Source organism: Anabrus simplex, chromosome 10, assembly GCF_040414725.1.
Source record: "Anabrus simplex isolate iqAnaSimp1 chromosome 10, ASM4041472v1, whole genome shotgun sequence".
Lineage (NCBI taxonomy): Eukaryota > Metazoa > Arthropoda > Insecta > Orthoptera > Tettigoniidae > Anabrus > Anabrus simplex.
In genome coordinates this window covers 24,123,107-24,149,199 of record NC_090274.1, presented here as the reverse complement: position 1 = coordinate 24,149,199, position 26,093 = coordinate 24,123,107, and the positions used below count along the sequence as shown (strand labels likewise).

Here is a 26,093-nt window from a genome sequence, read left to right as displayed (position 1 = left end):
TCGTTGGGGCTGAGAAGAGGATGAAGAACTTGAAGATGCCAGTGTATGAAGACGACGAGATTGTCCTTGTCCCTTTAGTTTTCTTCCCACACCAACCTGTCATTGTGATTTTCCTATCGTGTGTTCCTTTCAATGTTCCTATCTTTCTGTACACAACTCAAACTAGACCAAGACTATGATGGAGTGAGGACTACAGGAATCGAGAAGGAGAGTCGGCAGACCATCTACTAAATGGAAAGATGACTACCCAGCAGAGGTTGACACAGAAGATGCTGATGTTCAGGAGTGGACATCCACAGGGTAGAGGTGGAGGAGGAGATTATGATTCGGGAAATTAAATGGCGTATGACTTTTATTGCTGGGAGTGTCCGAGGACAAGTTTGGCTTACCAGGTGCAGATATTTTGATCTGACGCCCGTAGGCGACCTGTGTATTGTGATGAGAATGAAATGATAAAGACGATACATACATCCGGCCGCTGAACCAGCGGAATTAACAAATGATGGTTAAAATTGCCGACCCTGCCAGGAAACGAATCCAGGACCCCTGTGACAAAAGGCCAGAATGCTAACCATTTAGCCATGGAGCCAGACATGATTTGGGGAGAGAATGGAAAATATTTTATCTTGTCTAGGAGACATGCAGATGACATCATGATATGGGGAGGGTGAAGATGATCTTCAACGACGATTTAACAGTTGTAACGAAGGATTCGTCAGGTTTGGATTTAATATCTGCCATACAAACATCGTAAGCTTAGTGATGAGGAGAGAAAATAAAGCTATCAAGCTGAAACTAGGGCAGGACATCAAAACAGTCTAGCACTTTAAATATCTTGACAGCATATTGTTAACAGATAACAAATTAACCCAAGGGTTTGGGCATCTGCAAACTTCTACAGTTCTGTCTCACAGCATCTATGGGATGAAAGCTTCCTCCATGGAGTTTAAGCGTCATTGTGTAAATCCTGCTTTTCCCATCCTAACTTATGGACTAGATGCAGCTACCCTGACTAGTTGGGACACAAGCAAAATTCTAGAGGAGTCAAGGTTAAAATAGTTTGGTCACCAGATGAGGATGGCATCAACCCAAACATGCAAAGCATATTTTTGGAAAAAGACCTAAATGCAGACCAAGAGATGGATGAAATTTTTTAGTGCATGGCTATTAGTACCGGGAGTGTCCGGGGACATGTTTAGCTTGCCAGTTCTATGGCTGCTTTTACCGGTACACTCCATGGGAGGGAGCTACATGTAACGTTGTGTGAGGGTGTTGTCCGTTAGTGTGAGTCAAACTGTACAGGCTAAAAATGGGAAGGAAGTAGCCATAGCCTTGAGAAACGTAGCATCCCAGTATTTTGCCTGAAGTTGACATGAGAAACCACAGAAAACCATTTCAAAGAAGACTGACAGAGGATTCAAACCCACCTGTCTGCCAAGTACAGAGGTAGCAGGCGTATTGTGCCACAATGCACTAAGCTAACCTGTTTGGTAAATCAGGTGCAAAAGAACATGGCTAGGAGGAGCCTGGAATGGAGAAGACAAGTGGTGGCAGGACAGAAGAAATATATTGTTCATTCCCATGCCTGGCCTGCCAGAGTGGAGTGGAAAGTTGATGATGAAGAAAAAGAAGATGATGATGATGATGATGATGATGATGATGATGATAGGATCCATATTTTATACATACCATGCATATTTGTATGGCTTGACATATCTTTTTACTAGATCTTCCATCATTCTGTTGTCGAAATTGTGCTAAATAAATAATACTAACAACTTGATTTAGTAGACAGAAAGATTGAACAATGGGAAATGAGAATTGGTGTGGAGAAAAACAACATATAGGTGATGACCAGACAAAGGAGAGGTCAAACTCTACGACAAAGGTCTTCACGTATTTAAAAAGTAAATTAATGGAGAATTCAAGACTGGATATGAAAATTAGAAGGAAGTTAAAACCTGAAGATTATTTCCTATAACGACATCTATCACAGAACAAGGTTTGTTTCAGCAATAGTGAAAAATAAAAGGATGAAAAATAAATACAGAAAACAGAAATGAAAAGGCTGAATAACAGAATGGAGAGAAATACACTGCATATTACATGGGAGGGAGTTGATAGTAGTTGTGAAAATACGGCCTTAGCTACTTTGCGGAGACATTTTCATCCAACTGCATTTAAGCTACCAGCCTGTTGTGTCTCCAAATCAAACTGTCCGCATCTGGTAGCGGTTATCATGTACATAGCTGAGGTAATCTATATATATAAAATAAGAGTTTTGTCTGTACATTGCTCAGAATTTAAAAAGGATGGTATTTCTGTATTATTCGTGTCCAAAGTAACAAGGATATGCACTTTTTAATTTTCCGTAATTTCTGTCTGTCTGTATGTATGTACACGCATCACGAGAAAACGGCCGAAGAGGATTTAATGAAAATCGGTATGCATAGTCAGGAAGTAAGTCGATACAATCTAGGCCATAAATAATTTTATTCACCCTGAGTGAAATGGTAGTTTAGGGAAGGGCCTAAAATTTAATTCTCAAATATTTATGTTATTAGTGGTCGTATCTTAACGAAAATGGGTATGCAAAGTCAAGGAATAAGTTGCTATAATCTAGGCTATAAATAATTTTATTCACCCTGAGTGAAATGATAGTTTAGGGCAGGGTTTAAAATTTAATTCTCAAATATGTATGTTATTAGTGTTCGTATCTTAACAAAAATAGGTATGCAAAGCCTGGAAATAAGTTGCTATAATCTAGATCATAAATAATTGTGTTCACGCTGAGAAAAATGGTAGTTTAGGGGAAGGTCTAAAATTTTATTCTCAAATATTCATGTTATTAGTGGTCCTATTTTAATGAAAATCGGAATACAAAGTGGGGGAATAAATTGCTATAATCTAGGCCATAAATAATTTTATTCACGCTGGGATAAATGGTAGTTTAGGGGAAGGCCTAAAATTTAATTCTCAAATATTTATGTTATTAGTGGTCGTATCGATTAAGTATTACATAACTAAAGTTTTAAATTTCCGATCATTTATGTCTTATACATCGTTACCGTACAGGCTATGATCACAGAGATATTCATGAATTTGGATTTTGGTTACAGTCCATATCAGCCACGAAAAAATGGGTGAACAGAATGTAATGAAAATCGGTATGTGAAGTTGGAGAATAAGGAACTACAGTCTACACTATAAATAATTTTATAAAACGCCCTAATATCACAGAGTCGAAAGAAAACTAAATGTGAAGGCCTACAATATACAAAGCCCATAAAAAAATTGATCAACAATAGCATTACATTGACCATTGTTTGTGATGTGGTTTGTGTCTTCTGTTGCCACTCATTTACGATAGATAGGATTACTGCTGCGTACCGAGTATTTTTTTTAAATTTGCCTATGTCGCACCGACACAGACAGGTCTTATGGCGACAATGGGATATGAAAGGGCTAGGAGTGTGAAGGAGGTGACCTTGCCCTTAATTAGGATACAGCCCCAGCATTTGCCTGGTGTGAAAATGGGAAACCACGGAATACCATATTCAGGGCTGCCGACAGTGGGTTTGAATCCATTATCTCACGGATGCAAGCTCACAGCTGCGCGCCCCCATCCGCACAGCCAACTCGCCCGAGTGTAGCAAGTGTAATAGCCTGCCTGAATATTGGCGGGAAGTAGCTGGAGAGTTAGATAACTTTGTTCTTTAGCATGCTGTTCCTTTGGTTCATACATTTTATGATACTACTGCTATGTAACACACTGGTTCATTCATCGTAGCATTCGAGCTATTCAATCCCTACTCTGAGGCATTGATTGGAATAAGCAGTGTGCATATTTAACGGAATAATGGCAGAGGAGTGTTCACGGCTGTCTGCGGCTTCGTCATTCCAGCTCTGAAACTTTGGACTGTTAGATCGGCACCTTAGTAATGTTCGTTAAAAGTGAGAAAATGTGCGGTTTTTCATTTGATCCAGTATTTTATATGATATCATTGATTTAAATCGCTACTTTCCTACTGACGTTTTTGTAATAACCTATGTTGACTTCAGTTAGGAAAACCACAAGGTCAGTCTCTCTGAGAATCCAATCCCATAGCGAAGCACGGGTACATCAGCTAGTAGTACATAAACCTTACCTATGTCTTCTTCCAAGGACACCAGTCTGCCTTCTGGCAAGCAATAAGTAGGGAATGTTGACAGTTCCACCAACAAGCTTGAGGCCACTTTCATAGATTCCTCCCAATCGTCATTGGCACACTCCACAGACAGTAGCTTGTGTCCAACTGTACTGTAGTACTCGGTCCTTTTAGTTCCCCTACATATCACATCCTCATCCCTCGAATTTATTGTATTTTTCTCATCATCACTTTTCAAACACTCGTATAATAACACTTCTAACTTCGCAGTACGTTCCTCGTCCGACTCATGAGGATATACTATTAATAATCGTTTGAAGAGGTCTTCAATGTCACCTTCCTTGATCACTTTCTGACCTCCAAGAAACTTAACATAAAACACTTCGTACTGTCTTAAACATTCTTCCAACACAGACTGCTGCTTGGTGGGTACCGTAGGTATACTAACAGGCTCCATCGTGATACTGTCCGACAGCGAACGGCCGCTGATGTCTGCAACACTGCTACTACTGTCCAACTGCTCCGAGCTAGTGTCCCAACAATCTTCACCGATACTCCTATCCGTGTCACATGGAGAGACGGAAAGAAGAATAGGCCCTCCCTCAGCCTGGATACTGTAGTTCTTCACGTTACTCGACTGCTTCAGGCGGAATTTAGAGCTCTTCTTCCCTTTCGACGACTTGCTCGTCTTACTCTTCTTACTGCTCTCTGACAGGTCGCTGGTGGACTTGCTTCTCTGTTGTTCCAGTTGCGACCCACTGTCACTGGCCACCTCCAGAGTTATGGCTGACTTGGACTTACTGTCTACAATAGCAGGCTCTACAGACTGACTTGATAGTACTGAAGGCTGTACCCTCGATAAGATCTTAGCGCAGAGCTGAAGACTTCGGGCTACTTGGTTAGGTGATAAACCATCACAGCTGTCGGTCAACTGCGTTACGATGTGTAGGAACAGGCCAGGAAGATGTTCGCTGGGAGTGTCCATGTAGGCCTCCAGCGACACTGTGTCCACAAGGAATTCAGTTAAGGCACAAACCTGAAACAATCATTTTACCTTATTAGAAATCACAATGGCTGAAGAATGAATATACCAATTACAAGTAATATAAGTTAGCCTATATTTAGCCTGTATTGTCAACTTTGAACCGTTTTATGATTCTATCAAGAAAAAATCTCACCTTTACAGTACTTAAAATATTTATTCTTAAAATAAATTTAAAGGAACATGTTTTGTCCCTCTTGGGGACATCATCATCATCATCTCCCTTTTTTTTTTTTTTTTTTTTTTTTTCCTAACGATTTGTGTTTTGTCACACCGACACAGATAGGTCTTATAGCGACGATGGGATAGGAAAGGGCTCTAGGACTGGGAAGGAAACGGCCATGGCCTTAATAAGGTACAGCCCCAGCATTTGCCTGGTGTGAACATGGGAAGCCATAGAAAGCCATCTTTAGGGCTGCCGACAGTGGGGTTCAAACCGGGACATCTTCAGCCTTGAAATTAAAGTACAGTAAAAGAAAAAAGGCCTAGTAGGGAGAGAGTAGAAAGATGATTAGAGCAGGTTAAGGCAGAGCTCGGAATGACAGTTATTCCAGCAAGAGGGGTGGAAAGACAGAAGCAGATGGAAGTTATTCATCCACAACCTGACCGAAAAGTAATTGGAAATAGGAAAAAAGATAAGTGAAGGGTGAAGTAGTCATGCTGGAATTCAAGTTTTCAAACAACAGTGTGTAAAAAAACTAATTGTGATTGGTCCTTTTTAACATGCAAAAAACACTTAATAGTTCATAACCTAGATTTGTTGGAATGCCCACAGCAGGCGGATGTCTTGATGAACAGTTCTGAAATCGATGCATAATCGGACATCTATTAAGGAAAAAGATGTAAAAGGAACTGCTTACCTACCTTACATACATAACACGATGGATCGTATTGCTAAAATCTTTCATAGGTACCATGTACGAACTGTTTTTGGAACAACAATTAAGATCAGGCAAGTCCTGTGACCAACTACGGACAATCTGCCTAAACTGGAACAATCTGGTATCTACAGAGTTTCCTTTACTTTTGGCAAGGTTTATATTGGGCAGACTTTGAGGACGGTATGTTACACACATCAAAGAACATACCAGGTGTATCAGACTCAACCAACCTGATAAATCAGCTGTTGCTGATCATGCCTTAACACCAGGTCATGATGTCATATTCCAAGAAGTCGATGTTCTTTACCGTATAAAACAATACTGCAGAAGAATCATCAGGAAGGCGGTTGAAATCCGTAAACACCCAGGGAATTTCAACCAGGATACAGGCTACAACCTCAGTGAATCATGGCTACCTATTATCAGAACCATTAGAGAATGATGCTTTACTGTTGCCATTCGTTGTCTCTAGCATGGGGCTAAAATGGCATCTCTTTTACATCTTAGAGCACCATTTTAAGTTCCCTATTGCTTTCTCCTAGCAACCTTTGATGCGCCATGTTTCATTTCTCTGCTGTCTCCTGATGAAGAAAGGCATGGTTACTTTTGAAACGCGTAGTGTGTGTTTATATAGTTCATTACACGGCATAAATCCAAAATATACACCATGAATAGTTACACGGGCCATGAAAGTCCAAATGATAATAAAATGTAGGTTGGTCGGGGGTTTTTGCTTTTAAGTAAATGGCTCTTGTCCATAGCAAAATGTCTGACTTATAATACATTCATTCTGAGATCATAATAATAATGTTATTTGTTTTACGTCCCACTAACTACTCTTAAGGTTTTCGGAGACGCCGAGGTGCCAGAATTTAGTCCCGCGGGAGTTCTTTTTACGTGCCAGTAAATCTACAGACACAAGGCTGACGTATTTGAGCACCTTCAAATACCACCGGACTGAGGCAGGATCGAACCTGCCAAGTTGGGGTCAGAAGGCCAGCGCCTTAACCGTCTGAGCCACTCAGCCCGGCCATTCTGAGATCAAAATGGCTCATCTTCCCATATGACATTAAAAGCATCCAGCCTGTTAGGTTTCAAAATGTCTCTTGTCCGTCTGGTAAGTATCCTACAGACCAAGGAGAAAGAGCACATTTTGATATAAATTTCATTGACTTCTCCTTATATAATAGAAAATTTTCAGAGTGGCAGGCCTGACAATCATCTGGAGCAGCAATATCTTACTTTCTAACGATAGGTTATGTTTGTACACTTCTCTGAAAGTTGGTGATCAGCAGTAGCACTTTTCTAGCGGATTAAGTGAATAACATTGAAGATTTCAACAGTGATTGGATTCAAAAGGTTTCTATTTGAAGATCTTAATTGTGAGAAGGTATGATATAAGGCAATACAGTTAAAATTCTACATTTATTTTGCATGTAGACTATTCAAGAATCAGATATTTCATAAGTCTACTCCATGAATGATTGTAGTGTGAAAGTAATTCAATTTCTATTTTTCTTTTTATTCTATCAGGTTAGTGATCAAGAACAGGTGGCCTAAAGAATGGAAAGTGAACAATCCAATGAAGACAGTGTCAGAAGTTCCAAGATTATATCTTGTTCTAGGGGTGAAGGTCGAAAAAGGCACAGAATGAAGAGTACTTGGAAAAGAACGGTGGAGAAAATGAACCGTTATTCCCCCTAATTTTTACTACAACTTCCCGACTGTAAACATATTGGAGAATCACTTAACTGTTGTCAACTCTCAATGCAAGACATTCGTAAGTTTCACCAAGCCTTCTACTCTGAAAGAGACAAACTAGCACAAGAAAGCTTTTTCCTCAAGTACACACAAAGTGAATCCCCCAAACGTGCAAGACCTCGAGAGGAACGAAAGCAGGTTCGTGTAACAGTTAATCGTTTCCATATTCTTATTTCTATGACATGTTCATAAATGAATACAACCTAAGTTTTGGCTCACCAACTGTTGATAAACGCTCAAAATATATTCAGTATGAATACAAAATACAAGCTGGAGATAAATCTTCCATTGCAGAGTTTGAAGTACACAAGAAAAGAAGTGATGCATTTTCTTCAAAACTACGAGCCAAGAATGATGAAGAGATAACAATTTTGTTTGACTGTCAGAAAAATCAAGTTCTCCCCAGGGTACCTGATCAGGCTGCCTACTACAGTAGATAGATGTACATCTATAATTTTACAATATGTGAAGGTACGTCCACTGATAAGCAGCCCAAAGACAAGGTCTTCATTTACACATGGACTGAGGCAGATGGAGCTAAGGGATCAGCACAGATTTTATCTGCTGTGTATCACAGATTAAATAACATGAATTTTGAAGGCTCCTCCATCCTCCGTATGTTTGCAGATGGATGTGGGGGGCAGAACAAGAATTCCTCAATGATATGTATGATCATGTACTGGCTTGCAAACTGTGCTCCACACCACTGGAGGGAAGTGCATGTACTTTTTCCTGTGCCAGGACACTCCTACATACCGCCAGATAGGGTTTTCGGACGGATAGAACTTGAACTCTGTGATATTGACACAATTATCAAGCCTGAAAGATATTGGGAGGTCTTTGGTAACCATGGAACAGTTTTCAAAATGGGAAATGATTGGCCTGTATATGACTGGAAGCTTGTGTCACAACAAAACATGAAGAAACCTGGGCAATGGCATTTCAAATTTGCAACAGCAAAGAGATTCATCATTACTCGAGGGGTGACTCCATCTGCTCCTATTCTAGTTAGAGGTGAACCCTGGTATAATACTTACATAGGAATGTCAAAGAAGGTTTTTAAACCAAGTGTGGATGTTTCACGCCCACCTTTACCATTGATTCCCGTTGGTGTCCCAATAAAGGGATCAAAAATTGCTGATGTAAAAAAGGCTGCTGGAACTTCATTTTGGTGATCGGTGGGAGGAAAATCCTGATTTGCAGTTCTACAATGTGGTAATTAATCGAGATACAAGTGACGAAGTGTCAGGGGATGAGTTGGAGGGGGGCATAATGGAGGATGCTGATGAGTTGTAAGGATTGGAAACTCGCTTTCTAAGTGTTAAACAAATCTTATTTAATTTAGCCTGAACTTTATTCTCAGAGTACCACACAAACATAAATATCTGACTTTTGTATGCTTATTCATTAATAAAAGCTTTTTTCAGTACTATAATCCTTCAATTTAATTTTCAACTCAATTATTATTTTTATTGCAATCGTATTACTTATTAACCATACTTAATATTGTGCAATTGCGTTTCTATCCTCATTTTAGAATCAAAGAGTCTCTTGTCCAATGTACTTGTTTTCAAATTGTCTCTTGTCCATACTTTAGTTTCAAAATGACCTTTGTCCAGATTAATTTCTCACATTATAGCAGAACTGATGAGTCTGTATGGACAATATTGAGAAAAAATATAACTGATGATACAAAGAATATCAAGAAAGTATTTCCAAGGGGTCTGGTAGAGATTTTAGGTCTGAAAACATTTTTCGTTATTTACCACAAATTTAGGAAAGTGGACAAGAGCCATTTTGAAAATAAGCTACTCATATGGTATGTTCGAGATGTACGGTATAAGACTGAGTCCAGTGTATTATGATACTGTAATTTGATCTCCAACGTGACTATGCTTACAGTATAGGCGAGTTTAGAGAGAAGTGTTCAAATTTTAAAATTTGAGTGATTCAATTTGTGGATAAACACAGTAATTGTGGGACAGGCCAGGAATTGAATGTGGTGGAGTTTTATGTCCACTACTGACAAAAACAGAAAAATGCTCTTTAAAACACCAACAAATCAAGGAAAGTATTCCAGGACGCAAAAAGTGGAAAGTTTCCAGAGGTCAAAAATGAACTGCTTTAGTACGTGAAATATTTGTTACTGCATTTATTTGCCCGTCTTCAGCAGAAATGATACCCTTCCAACTCATACATTTAAATACCAGCAAACTCCTTTTTTTTAATAACAGTTGATCAAACCCCCCAAAACTGCACTACAATTGTAATCCACAGGACTATACTGCGTGGCATGAACGATGACAACCCAGTTTACCGAGGTTCTGCGCAGTTATGTCATTACTCTGCAGAAAGCCAATCAGCTCACTTAACGTTTTGAGCTTGTGATGGCAAGGCAACTAGGAAATAATCCGTTGTTATTTTGAGAAATTAACTGTAAATCCGTATGTTAAATCATGGAGGATGAACAGCATAAGCATAAGGTTCTGCATAAGAAGCATAAGCAAGCTAGAGAGCAAGTGTTTAATGTATATAAGTACTTTAAGCGAGAATCAGATGTTGGCATGCAGATTCACAGCATTGCCAAGTCACAAGAACGAACAGCTGAAGTGTGTGGTATTAGTCTTAGAACCTTACAGAGAATAATTCAGGAAAGTAAATGTTCATTAGAGGCAAGTGGTAGTGTAGTATTACAGTCACCAGGTAAACATCACAAACATGAAAAGACTATGACAAATTTAGATGGTTTTAATGAAGACGTTCTTAGGCGTAAAATACAGTGGAACCTCGATTATCCGTTCCCCGAAAATACGTTTTCCCGGAATATGCGTTCAAATTACGTGGTCCCGCGAGCATCGTAATTAAATCACGTTGTAAAAGTCCCGCATTATCCGTTCCTTGAAGAAACGCTTTCCCGGATCAACAGTCCAGAAATTCCAGTCCCATCAATGCTAAATCCTCGATCAATCGTTTTTTAATAAACTGTATCTCACGAAAGGCCGGCTATGGCATATTTATGGATCTTGGCGTTAACGCCCTGTCACTGCGATAATTAAAGCAAGTACTGTACCGGTACTAGAAAAGCGATCGGCGGTGAACTTGCATAAGAGACCATCTTAGCATCGTATTCGGGTGGTATTGTTTAGAGAATCTCGGAAAATCATAAAGCAGAGGGTGCCCACAACAATTGCAAGGAGACACGGCGCATTTCGACAGCTCTGCTTGAAGACTGAACGAGTTTCGTCATATGTTCACACTTATAAAACGTCCATATTATGTCCAGGGTTAGATGTTTATATTTTTACATTTTTTTCGATCATACTGCCGAAGAGGTTTTCGGCACTTTGCTCTGGGCACTGCAGAGTAACTGGGCTTTCAGGCACGAATCAAAACTGCTCCTCCTTAACACAAATTCAGTACCTTTTGATATTATCGTACATGATATGTTAGCGAGACGTAAACAGATGTTGCACCCCACATTAAAAAAAAAAAAAGCAATGGGAGGTCTTGGGATTGCCTATTACTGTTTAGGTCCTGATGTAAGACTGGGAAGTTACGTTTTCGTGTTAAAATACCAAAAACTGCAGTCGTTTTATTTGCGCACGTTACATTTTAAATGGTTGGTATCATTTCAAACTCGTACTGACATGTGCAGCGAGCTGCTTTAAAGATGACCTCAAGGTCACGAATAACCGTAATTTCTGAAGTTTTTACATTTCTTTTATCTTTCCAATTTGATTGGATTTGTGACGCGCAGAATTGAATATAATGCATTCGAGAACTTTTAAGAATCAATACTTACATTCGAAACCATGTTTTCGAGTACAACATAACCTTTAAAAGTCGATGTAGGCCTAATTTGCGCGGTACGAGATTTCCAGAAACTGACTACGAACAGTATACCGGAGACCAAATTACAATGAAAGATTAAGAAATGAACGGATTTCGCCATCATTTTGGGTGCTTTTGTATCTAATGTGCTTTATTTTATTAGATGAGAGAATTAAAAACTACTTGTGGTCGATTGTCGTTTGGCTTGGCGTTATTAGATTTTTCGAAGTTTGACTAGCCTAATCAAAGTTGCTGAACTGAAAGAAGTTTTCACGGGAAACTGACGAAGATTCCCCTGTAAAATTGAATATAAAGTACTGAGATTTTGAACTCGCGTACCGGTAATTAATGCGATTTCGCGGTCTAACATGCCCGCCTCTCATCCAGAGGGCCCGGGTTCGATTGCGACCAGGTCAGGCAATTTTACTTGGATATAAGTCTGGTTCCAGGTCCACTCAGCCTACGTGAATACCTTTAATTGTGGAGCTATCTAATGGTGAGATGGCGACCCCGATCTACAGAGCCAGGAATATTTGCCGAGAGGATTCGTTGCACTGACCATGCGCACCTCGTAATCTGCAGGCCTTCGGGCTGAGCAGCTGTCGCTTGGCAGGCAAAGTCCCACTGGGGCTGTAGTTTGGTTTGGTTTAGGAGTTTTTGTAAGATTATAATTATACATATTCAATTTTTGTGATGTTTAGCCAAATTGTTGATGGTTTTCATTCATTCCCGGAATTTCCGTTTTCCCGTGTTGTACGTTTTATTTTCATGGTCCCTCGAAAAACGGAGAATCGAGGTTTCACTGTACATGATATGTATGCTGCAGGTGAATTTCCAATGGCAAAGGAATTGGTGGAGGCTATGGAGGAAGACGAATCTGTGCAACTGCCACATTTTTAAATTTTTTTAAATTTGCTTTACGTCGCACCGACACAGATTGGTCTTATGGCGACGATGGGACAGGAAAGGCCTAGGAATGGGAAGGAAGTGGCTGTCGCCTTAATTAAGGTACAGCCCCAGCATCTGCCTGGTGTGAAAATGGGAAACCACGGAAAACCATATTAAGGGCTGCTGACAGTGGGGTTCGAACCCACTATCTTCCGGATGCGAGCTCACAGCTGCACGCCCCCTAACCGCACAGCCAACTCGCCCAGTGCTACATACTTTAAAGGGTATGGCTTTCAGATACATGAAGTTCAATGACGGAAGAAAGTTCCTTATGGAATGTTCTGATATCGCTGCTGAGAGGAGGAGGAGGGAGAGGAGGAGGAGGGAGAGGAGGAGGAGGAGGAGGAGATGATGATGATATTGGAATTATTGCTAATTAAAAGAGGGAACAATGGCAGAAGGGCAACACAAGGAAGATATAAGGGCTAACTTAAGGATGGACTAAATGGAAAAGTGCAAATAAACAGACTTCAGCTATGACTCAAGTGGGGCAACTGAAGAAGTTTTTAGAATTTGCTTTACATTGCACTGACACAGATAGGTCTTATGGCAATGATGGGGTAGGAAAGGTCAAGGAGTGGGAAGGAAGCAGTCATGGCCTTAATTAAGGTACAGCCCCAGCATTTGCCTGGTGTGAAATCGGGACACCACCATTTTCAGGACTGCTGACAGTGGAGTTTGAACCTACTATCTCCCGGATGCAGGGACAAATGGAGAAGGATAAATTACTTAGGAGAAACAGGGGGAGACAAAGGTAATGATAATTAGACTCTGCTTTTAAAGATAAGAGATGCAGAACTGCAGGCAAGCATAATGTTAGTAACAAAGAGAAGACTGTGAAGGCGTTTAGTTCTTTCACTTAGGATTCAAGACAGGAGAGTCTATAATGAAGATGATGTAGGCATAAACACACCTCCATTAAGTGTGGTACACCACTGCCAACAGGTCGGACGATGTGCAGACTGTCCTCTGGTGTCTTTAGTTTGCAGGCATTGCTGAAGAGAGTGCCAGTGTATAACCAGATGTAACATGGCTCCAAGGTACTGAACAAGAGATTAGCAGATTTTAGCAGTTCCTGACTGCCTTTTAAGCCGGTGGTGCCCACACCGCTGTTGGACTTAGACGAAGAATCGTTCGTACCTTCACAGGACAGGTACAGAGCTCTGAAAAGAAAACAGAGGAAATTTACAAAATAAATTCCTTAGGACATCTTATTATTCAAAATTCATATAATAACAAGGAGATTAGTACCCAGATTGCCAGAGGAAGAAATGCTTCTGAAACCCATCAGGTAGTGTCTGTACTCCAGGTTATGGGTAGCTAACGGCGCATTAGTTCTCTAGATAAGGAGTGGCTTTTCAGATCCCATGGACGGATGGTGTCAGCAAGGGCAGGTGGTCATAAAACTATGTTCCAGAATCAACAACCGACCTGGCTGAACGCTGGAAACTTTTCAAGGTGATGATGATACATCCCGAATAACAAAAAAGGTTACTTCATGATTTTTCACAATATATTGTGGTGGATTATTGGGTCCTTAAAATTAAAATTACTGCACAGAGAGGTAGCATGTTTTACTATCCACCAAATTTATTGAACTACTATTTACAGTCAGAGCCTTCGTGGCTCAGGCGGCAGCCAGCCTCTCACTGCTGGGTTCCATGGTTCACATCCCGGTCACTCCATGCGAGATTTGCACTGGACAAAGTGGAGGAAAGACAGGTTTTTCTCCGGGTACTCCAGTTTTCCCTGTCATCTTTCATACCAGCAACATTCTCCAATATCATTCATTTCACCAATTATCAATCATTACCTCAGAGGAGTCCAATGGACTTCAATTAGCCGGCACAATTCCTATCCTCACCACTAGATGGGGACTTCATTCATTCATTCCTGACCCGGTCAAATGACTAGAAACAGGCTGTGGATTTTCATTTTCATTTGTAATTTTAAGCATAAGATCACTCGCATTTAACTTTTCCATTCGACACAGTTAAGATTTGCAATAGTAACACAAACTCACTCAGGCAACCACACTGCACACTGGCACATCAAACTACTGGTCCCTGACACAGCATCTCACAGCACAGTGTCATTCCAGAACAGGTTCACAACAGCAAGCCTAGTTGAACTCCACGCAGCCATCTGACGGACTCGTCACGGACACATGATCATCCGGTACTGCTTATTTTCACTTGTGATTGATGCCCTCGCGGCTGACTCAATTGAGACTGACTCCAGACTGGCTGAACTGCACCAGCTGAGCTCTTTACATAGGTCCAAAGAAGATTTCAGATCATTCTGAGCGCCTGGTCCATTGTTAATCAGGTTCTAGCCTCTTCTAGTAGTTCTATATCTCAAGCTCAACAATTTATCAACACTATTGTTTTATTAGCTCTGGCTCCGTCCACATTGCCACCGCGATTATTATCTCTCGCTGGCATTCTTGATTGATTGATATATGTTTGTTGTTTAAAGGGGCCTAACATCGAGGTCATCAGCCCCTAATGGTACAAAATGAGACAAAATTAAATGACAACTTAAAAGTTCAAAATCCTTCACTGACCAGAATTCAAAGCGTGAGGACGAAGAATGAATGGATGGACGGATATGAATTTAAAAGGATCAGTGGATCCGACCCACAGTGCCTCACATGTACAGAAGCTGGCACAAAACAATAGTATTACTGACCAAGGGACTGCTTCTATAGCACAATGCTGAATCGATTATGCTTATAGTCGAAACAGGTCCAAAATCTAGGTCATCGGCCCCTCATAATGGCACTGATCGCTAGGAAAGCAGAACCATGCTATGTGTAATGTTGCGGTACAAATCAAAAGGAGCAGAGACTTGCGGTATTCCATACATTATGGTACTATTCACAGGTAGTGTAATGCAACACAGACCTATGGAGTTTCGCACATTGCGGCGCTATATACAGGCAACGCAAACCTATGGTGTTCCTCACATAAGTGGACTAACCACAGGGACTCTTACTATCCCGTGGAATTCCTCACATAGTGGGAACTGAACATAGGTAAGGCAGAACCATGGTGTCGCTCATATAGGGGTACGAATCACAGGTACTGTAGGACCCACATCCTGATTCACACACTGTCGCTACTAATCACAAACCTATTGCGTACCTAACATAGTGGTACTATAATGCGACCCATGGTGTTCCCTGCGTGATGGTACTAATTACAGGTAGTCTCATGGTTCTAAATGGATCATCCCTTGGTCGCCCTTTTTAGTTACCTCTTACGACAGGCAGGGGATACCGTGGGTGTATTCTTCGTCTGCATCCCCCACCCACAGGGGATTGTGTGTTTGGTCCGCGAGAGGTATTTTATTTCCCTCAAGTCCGCCGGCAAGCCGGTTAGGACCCCCCTATCCGCCACCTGGGACGTGCTACGTGGGAGTATCACCTCTCCCCCTGCTACGCCAGTGTAGTAGGTTCGTGGCTGGCATTCTTGCCGGCCACCACTGTTACAATATATTCTGTCAATTACCCAATTTCTAAAATTTGTTCTTACTCTTGCTGCTACTGCAGTTTCAAAAGGGTACAGTATGTTCATGCCCATTCAGGCAAACCTTAATTCTTTTATTATTATAAGGGTACTACCTCCCAGCTTTCGATATCTCCATTGCGGATGATACTCCACGGAAGCAGGTCGACCACTTTTTATATCTATGAATAATCCTCTCAAAAAATGCTAACTGCTCACAAGAAGTGAATAGGAGGATTGGTACTGCCCACTCAAAAATCGGACGTTTATCCCCTCATGTCTTCATGAATACGGACCTTACAATGCATAAGGGCATGGTTTACCATGCTGTTGTCACATCAACACTGCTTTACGGTTGTGAAACATGGACCCTCTAGCATCAGGATATAAAAAGCTAAAGAACTTTCATCTGCAAAAACTTAGAACAGCTTAAACATCAAATGGGAGGATCGTGTCACCAACCTTGCAGTTCTTGAGAAAGCACATGCTATAAGCTCAGATGGATAACATCTCTGTCGCATGAGTGAAACCAGGCTTCCCTGTCAAATCCTGTATGGTGAACTCAAGACTTCAATGAAGCCCCTTTGAGGCGTTTCACGGATCAGCTAAAGCATACTACGAAAAGAGCTCAATCCTGGGATACGCTTGCTGAGAATCGTACACTTTGCTACCACACTGTTTCTACATCAGTTATGGCGTCTGAAGTGGGATGACAACGACGTGAAGAGCACAAATGACAAGCAAGGAAGCTCCGTCAAGCTCAGCCCCGCCCTCCCCAAGCCAATCCATGTGATCTGTGTGGACGCATGTTTCATGCCGAGATTGGGCGACTAAGTTGTATGAAACATATTCACAAAGCATTGCGAGTGTGAAAATGTAAACTGCCGAAAAATATTAACATAAAATAAATGAACTGGATTAAAGCCACTATCTATATATTTAATAATAAAGCCAAGCTTTCAGCCAAATTGCATTGGCCTTCATCAGGGTATGTGAAGTTTTGCCTCCGACAGTGAGCAAAGAAATTCTCTGAAGGAATGTGGAAGTCATGCCCGTACCATCCACGGCCTTCCCCACTAACTGAACTCAAGGATCGTGGCGCTGTGCTGTGGTGGTTGGGAGGGAAATTACTGATTCACCGCCCTCTGTCGACAGTTTGAGTGCGTCCCGCTGTGCCATGGTGGTGTTATGCATGTATTTCTACAGTACAGGTCTCCATGTATTTGATAACTTGAAGCCGTCTTCCCTGTTGATGTTATTTGGACGCAGCTCTATCTCTATAGCTTCCCTCACAAGACAAGCATAGAAGTCTTTTACAGGCGTGATGACCTTCGCCTGGTCAAAGAGGATTTCATGGTCTGTACTGTAGAATATGTTTACTCGGATACAAGTTGCAGCCACCGACGACTACACATAGACCTACATCCATTCAGGACTGATTTTAAAACAACCTTCGTTAATTTTTTAATTGTCACTTATTTATTGATTCATTTGACCATAATAGGTGCTGTTTATTCCTGTACTGACAAATATAAACTCATTAAAAAACTATTTAAAATACCATTAAGGTTAAATCCAATTTCTCAATACACTTTTCTCTTAATGAAACTTATTTATTCATCGTACATGTTTCGAGAACAATAAACATTCTTTTCATCAGCGATCATACAAGCTTATTTCAACTGTCAAAATCTAACTTAAAACAGAGATTTTATATACTTACAACATCAATAAATAAAAACAATTTAAGAATTTCCATTTGTTTAGCCTCAATTTAAAGAATGATTATATCACAATTTATAATATCAATGAATAAACACTCATTAATGGTACATTAGGAAAACTACTATCAAATAAAAAATATTATAAGATGATGTTAAATAAGATAAAGTTCTTGAATATATTCTTCTTCTTTTCTACTGCTTTTCCCGCAGCTTGTGGGGTCACGGATGCGAATTGTGCTGCACGTGTGGATTTGGCCCTGTTTTACGGCCGGATGGTCTTCCTGACACCAACCCTATATGGAGGGATGTAATCATTATTGCATGTTTCTGTGGTGGTTGGAAGTGTAATGTGGTCTGAATATGAAGAGGAGAGTCTTTCGACATAAAAAACCAGTAGCCGAGCCAGAAGAATTAATCACACACAATTAAAATCCACGACCTGGCCGGGAATCAAACCCGCGAACCCTTGAACCGAAGGCCTCAACGCTGACCCTTCAGCCACAGAGTCGGCAAAATTCTTAAATATATTCAAGATCTTCAAATCTTATCTTCTTCTTCGGTTTCTCTTTTCTTCCCCAGATGATTTAAATTATACTTTGACAATTGAAATAAACTTGTATAATCACTGATGAAGAGAATGTTTACTGTTCTCGAAACATGTACAATGAATAAATAAGGTTCGTTAATAGAAAAGTTTATTGACAAGGCGGATTCAACCAGAATACTATTTTAAATTCTATGTTTGTCTTTTATTCTGCTGATCACTGTTCTTCAGCCATTACCTGTGTATAACTATTATATGACAGTACAAAATGAAAAACCAAGTACACTGTTCAACAGAATATCATAAGTATCAGAAAACTGTAAAAAGTATATATAAACAAAGGTAGTTAGTGAGCATAAAATCAACAACATTAAAAAAATACATTCATTGATGAAGCCCTTAAAGAGGGCAAAATATGTATGATAATTGCCAAAACAAATTCACACAAAATGTATTGCCAGTCTGATTAACTTTGCTTCCTTAAAAAAAACAGAAATTGTTACAAGATGGTTGATGAACCACCCAACAGCATCCGCTGCAGCAGTTCTGTTGAAACTAATTACTATTGAACAAACAGATCTCAGTGGTTTAATCCTTTGCAGAAATGTGTGAAGCTTCAGTAAGAGAAAGGATGTCACTGCAGTCCCTTTCTTGTGTCATCTTTTACACTGCCCTCATATGCATCTAAACTTCCAAGAGAGGTCCCACAGTGAGTATTACAGTCACCAGCAATTATTTCCAAATATACATTTCAAAGCTTTGAAATTTACTATATGCAGTAACTATGGTGCATAGGAGCCCAAACCTCAGGACCTCAAGAGAGATGTAGTTCAGAATTATAAAGACCTCCCCACATATACATCAAGTGTCAGAAATGGTTCATACTTTCCTAACTTTCTAAAAAAGCAAGTCAACTTACCTAAACACCTCATAGAGTATATCATCCAGGATAACAGGACCAATGTCTGGCTTGTCTAGGAGTGATACCAAGAGTCTGTAAGGCCGTACATCACTTGATATTTGTCCTACTCCAGGGTTCAGTGTTATTTTGATAGCCTGTAAAAAGCAGATATCCTTATAAGTTTGAATCACGCCAGATCACAAATTACACTGCTTAAACACAGCAGTGTCTTTTCCCTTACAAATGCAGTTTGAGGCAGATGACTTTACAAAAGGTTTTTCAATTTCCTTCTCTTTTCCTTAAGTAGGCTTGCCATGATCTCATGATAAGCCAAAGGACCTATGAGTAGACATAGAATATGAAGAATGGGATTTACTGTGGTGGAAGATATTGTTGTGTGTGGTGCGTTAGTTACAGGGATATAGTAGACAGCACAAACACCGAGTCCTCGAGGCAACGGTGGTCCAGCGCCAGGAACCATAACAAAATACATCTAATTTACTGCCAGAGATAGATAAGCCTGAACACTCAAAACAAGATGTAATCAGGTCACTGGAGATTGGAAATAGTGTAATTTTGCAACATTCACAAAAGGAGAGTCTAGTCCCGAAAAGAAAAGTTTTGTTAACAGAGATTTTTAAATAATAAAATCTCTCCAAATCTAAACTCTGTACATTCACTTCTTTCTAACACCTACCTAACACCTATGTTTTCTATTCTACACTAAAAAGACCAGTGGCTGTGACATCAACATAGCTCCTGCCTAATTCTTTCCATTATTTATTTTTTACACGTTTCTTATGTCGCATCAACGGAAAGAGGTCTTATGGCAATGAAGGGATAGGAAAGCTCAAGGAGAGGGAAGGAAGTGGCCGTGACCTTATTTAAGGTACAGCATTTGCCTGGTGTGAAAATGGGAAGCCATGGAAAACCATCTTCAGCACTGCCGACAGTGGGGTTCGAACCCAGTATCTCCTGAATGAAAGCTCACAGCTGCGCACCCCTAATTGCACGGCCAACTCGCTCAGTAATTCTTTCCAAGATAATACCTATTAGAACAAGCCAACAGGAAGGGGTAGGTATTCAAGAGAATATGTAACAAGGGAAAAATAATCTAATGGTTTTACCAAAGTCTGATCAATGTCTAGCAAGACAGATCACCAACCTGGATCAACATCTCCCGAGAGTACATGTCAAAGTACGAGCCTCCACTACTGCCTACTGAGTTGGATCTCTTAACCAGGGGATGTTCCAGCGACAAGTTAACTTCGGAACCAAGCAGCCAAGCAAACAGTCGTCTGGAACAAGCAATCACAAAGTTTGATGTATACATTTTGGCATCAAGATCATTAAATATGTATAAAAGAAAACAAAAGATATGTACAGATATACACCAAAGACATGAAGTAATGAAACATGATATGAACATATATTGTACAGGACAACGTATGAGAGGATACACAAGTCACTGGGTAGCAAAAATAATACAAGAAACAGACAAGGACAAATAAAAACAATGCAAATGGATAAAGAAAAACTCTACTTCCCTACTCATAATCATCCTCTTACAAGGTGTGTCTAAAAGGTATGGTGGATGGGCTGATATCGCAATGGTAATGTGTGGTAATAATGCGTGTATGTGCATTTGGATAGGTTCACATTTCAAGAAGCACCATGTAGCGTTGAGCACACAGAACTGAAGCACGTTGCCAACAGTCTGCTAACCATTATATAGATAAGAAAAGGTTCCACCTTATCAATACAATTTTATTATTAACTAAACCCTAAACAGTCATCATCAGCTGTACATTGATACCTTTACACATGTCAAATAATAGTTAATGTGCCTTTCTAAATGGAGAAGCCATGGGGAAGCATTATGTCCAAGCGTCCAAATTGGGCATGTTTGAGAGTAAAATGGTTAATATAATACAATTCAGGTACTTAGGTGTGGAGTTATCTTTTAGGCCTAAAATTCGTTTGTGGAACTTAAACTTAATTCTAAATTACAAGTACATTAAACACTTTAAAATACATAGTGCTTGTTAAAATCACATGTTAAAATACACTACACATGTTAAAATACACTACACATGTTAAAATCCTTTATGATAATGCCTATAAAACACTTTCGCTTTAAAAAATTACTATCTCAAAACAATCAACAAACAGAACATAACACGCGCCATAGTGCCGACGAATGACACGCCCCGCTCCGCCCCTACACCCACAACAGCAACTCTCCCTACCCATCCATCCATTCCCCTCACAGCAGCGGGCACAAGCCCAAAGAGAGCGCGATACAGTATACGCCAAGCAGTCAAATCCAACGCAACCCAACCATGACAGCAATAGTAAGTACATATTCATGATAACAAACACACACACACGCACGCACGCGCGCGCACACACACACACACACACACACACACACACAATAGGCATTCCTTCAGTTTATAACTCTACTCACACCACTTTTCCGTCTTTTACAGACAACATATATCAGCATACAGTTATAGACTAGGAAGGAGCCACCACTCTGCATCAGAAATTCTTCTGCACAACCTAGACCACAATTTACTCCAATACTTGAAGATAATACCAATCACAGCTGCACATATTTACCTCCATCTATATACTGGATTTGTTAATAATAGAGGATTTTACCACCCGTACAAGTGGAGACATTTTAACTCAAAATAGGACTTCCTAAGAGAGCACTGCCCACGAACGCAAGCACTGATTTATTCTGTAACTATACTGGACACAAAACAAGAACGTAGACTTATGCAAGACGTATAAATTCATCTCAACGAAAGTGTTTTATAGGCATTATCATAAAGGATTTTAACATATACTGTGTATTTTAACATGTGATTTTAACAAGCATTATGTATTTTAAAGTGTTTAATGTACTTGTAATTTAGAATTAAGTTTAAGTTAAGTTCCACAAACGAATTTTAGGCCTAAAAGATAACTCCACACCTAAGTACCTGAATTGTATTATATTAACCATTTTACTCTCAAACATGCCCAATTTGGACGCTTGGAGATAATGCTTCCCCATGGCTTCTCCATTCAGAAAGGCACATTAACTATTATTTGACATATGTAAAGGTATCAGTGTACAACTGATGATGACTGTTTAGGGTCGAAACCGGTCCTGTAGTTAATAATAAAATTGTATTGATAAGGTGGAAACTTTTCTTATCTATATATTAGTGATAATAATAATAACTTAAATGTTTCCACCTTTTCAATACAATATATTCACAAGATTACAAAATTATACGGTACTAGTTTCGACCCATCTAGGGGTCATCATCAGCCGTATTGGAGCAAAGATCATTTGTGGCGAAATCCTAAGACAATATTATTTTAAAGAATAACAAGTGAAATGAGATGTTATGGTAATAGTTAATAATACAAGGAATATACATAATAAGAGGTTTTTAACAAAGAATAAAGTATAAATGGGGTGTTGTAAAAATTATAATCATGGAAATCAGTAAGTTCTTGTATTGAAATGAAATATGGCTTAGGAAGAGGGCTTAAGGTGGGGCTGAAGGGTGCGGGAGAAAGTGTAATTGTCTTGGAAAAGTACCTTTGATTAAATTTAGGATTGAGTTTAGGTTGGCTGCATTATTGTTTCTAAGGAAAGTGATAAATAGATCGAAGAGTATGTTGGGTTTCTCTGAGATTTCATTGAGATTGTGACTGAAATCTCAGAGAAACCCAACATACTCTTCGATCTATTTATCACTTTCCTCAGAAACAATAATGCAGCCAACCTAAACTCAATCCTAAATTTAATCAAAGGTACTTTTCCAAGACAATTACACTTTCTCCCGCACCCTTCAGCCCCACCTTAAGCCCTCTTCCTAAGCCATATTTCATCTCAATACAAGAACTTACTGATTTCCATGATTATAATTTTTACAACACCCCATTTATACTTTATTCTTTGTTAAAAACCTCTTATTATGTATATTCCTTGTATTATTAACTATTACCATAACATCTCATTTCACTTGTTATTCTTTAAAATAATATTGTCTTAGGATTTCGCCACAAATGATCTTTGCTCCAATACGGCTGATGATGACCCCTAGATGGGTCGAAACTAGTACCGTATAATTTTGTAATCTTGTGAATATATTGTATTGAAAAGGTGGAAACATTTAAGTTATTATTATTATTACTTATATATTGTTCAATACGGACCAAAAACATGAAATTCATAACCATCAATGATATATTAGTGAACTATCAATACGGAAATGAAATTAGTAAATCAAGATAAGTCCCAACCTGCTTGGTTGCCGTTAGTCTGCTGCAGCCAGTCAGGCGTCGTATAGGTTAAGACTCTTGTAGCCGCAAGCAGAAAATTTGTATGACTGGTTCAAACCCTATCGGGATGGGCAGGAACCTCTTGAAGATATACCATGTCTTCAACATCCACCATACTCTGCAGATTTGGTGCCTGTAACTTATTTTTTCTTTCCCTGCCTCAAGGGAATCCTCAAAGGCACATACTGTAATGACATACTGGACACCCAAAGACGTGTGGTACCAGTGCCAAAAGATGCCTTCGCTACCAGTTTCCAACAGCTGTACACACGATGCCAAAAGTGTATTGTGACCGATGGAGAGTACTTTGAAGGTGATTAAACGTATTTTGTTATAACTACAGTTTTCTTTGTTTTATGGTATCATTCAGTTGGTTTTTTTACTATAGACATCGTTTAAAGTTTTAATATTGGATTGAAAATGGAGATAGAAGTATCTATCATGCAACTATTTGCTTGTCGCAACCAATGAAATTCGTCGGTGCGCTGAACGCCAGCCAACTATTTTTCTTCCTACACATTCCTCAATTATGACTAAGATACGAAATATCGCTTTTGGTGGAAATTAAATCTCTAATATTATCGACAATAAAGCGACACGCCTACATACAGGGAAGTGCAGCTTTGATTATAGCGTTATGGTGAGTGTAATCTAGTCGTAAATATCTTCGACAAAGGGAAGATGAAATAATAGTAATGTGTAACCGAATGTGTTTTACAAGCCATATAGATGTAGCTTGCATTCTTGAGATCGTAGGTTCGAAATGCATCATCGGCAGCCCTGAAGATTATTTTCCGTAGTTTCCCAATTTTTACACCAAGCAAATACTAGGGCTGTTATTATGGCCACGGCTCTTCTTCCCCAGTCCTCCTCTTTAAACAATAATCACCACCATCACCACTATTTGCCTTTTCCTCTCACAGTTGACAAAAATCATCTGAATTAGCACGATGATTATATATATAAAAACCACATACAACCTACTTTTTAGTTTTCACTATTATGTGTGCTTACTTGGCAGTAAATACAAGTGAATCACTCCTGGTTGATGTATGTGACAGCCCTCTGATGATTGCGACAAATAATTCTGACATGTATGTAGTCGAAGTGTCCTATAATTCCATGGAAATTACCCCATGTGTAAATAAAGTATATCGGTTGCCAAGAATTGTATTCCAGTTGACAGTTACCGGACTGCCCCTTTGTCGTCTCAGAAAACAAGTCTCCTGAAAAGCAAAATCTTATTTTAAGCTCTACCTCCCTGTACAATTCAAATGAATTACTGCGATTTCACAGAGGATGACCCACAGGGAGTCCGTAGGACTAATCTTTCTTCCCATAATAGTCTCAACTTGATAATACAAATTACATGTTCCATGGTACATAACCTCTGATTGTGATTCACTCCTCTCATTTGAGGTTAAACAGTGTTCTCTGTAGTGCTTAAACATGGCCGGTTGAACATCGGTTTCAGACAGTATCTAAGTGATAAATAACATCTCTGCAATGCGGCAGCCATACTTAGGCACTGTTTAACCGCAGACATCGTCTAAACACCATTTCTGCAATCGGCCCATGGTGTTCCTTATACAGTGGTCCCAATCACAGGTAATGTAGACCCATAGTATGTCACACACAATGGCACTACTCACAAGTACACAAGAACCTTGTTTATTCGGCCCTCATTAATCCAGATCTCCTGTTTATTCGGATCGAAAATAATAAAAATGTATTTTTTTACTTGTACGGTATTCTTTTACTGGATCGACTCTTCTTGAATGTCTTTTCCACCAAGGATAGTTAAGGACAGGAATTGGAAGTAATTCGGACACAGTCTATCAAAGGTACCGTCCTGGCATTCGCCTGGAATTGAGAATTGGAAACCGTGGAAAACTCTTCCCAGGATGGCCGAAGTGGGATTCGAACCCCATGCTCTTCTAAATGCAACGCACTACTAATTCACTGATGGTGAATTTGAAAATGAAACTGGCACTCCATCAGAAGAAACAATGACTCATGGAGAGGGAACAATGCAGCTGGACAAACTGATGGCCTATTTACAATCCTAGACTCAAACCACACGCACAGACCTGTTGTTAGTAAAACGCCATCGTGATCGCGCTGCACGCAAACGCTATACAAATGTAAAACAGAAAAAACTTGCATATTATTTTAGTGCATAAAACAGAGTCGTAAATGTACGAAAAGTGTTTTTAACATTTTTTAAATGAAAAAAAGATATTACTGTACAACTTATGTTAATAGATTATATAACATATAACATGTACTGTATTTGATTTTTAGTTTTCTGAATTATCCAGATTTTCAATAATCCAGATTAGTTCTGGTCCCACTTAATCTGGATAAACGAGGTTCTTGTGTACCACAGATCCATGGTGTTCCTCACATAGTGGAACTAATCACAGGCCATGTATACTCATAGTGTTGCTCACT

The 26,093-nt window shown here is 39.6% G+C and overlaps 1 protein-coding gene across 1 annotated transcript in view; it reads right to left on the bottom strand.

Annotated features, from left to right (window-relative positions):
- Positions 1-26,093, bottom strand: part of LOC136882022 (protein dopey-1 homolog) — a 168,097-nt gene that overhangs the window by 92,775 nt on the left and 49,229 nt on the right. Inside the window, exons 8-11 of the mRNA XM_067154520.2 lie at positions 20,455-20,587; positions 19,308-19,444; positions 13,525-13,774; positions 4,149-5,184 (exon numbers count right to left, since the gene is read on the bottom strand). Coding sequence (XP_067010621.2) covers positions 4,149-5,184; positions 13,525-13,774; positions 19,308-19,444; positions 20,455-20,587 — 1,556 coding nt within the window. The remainder of the gene's footprint in view (positions 1-4,148; positions 5,185-13,524; positions 13,775-19,307; positions 19,445-20,454; positions 20,588-26,093) is intronic.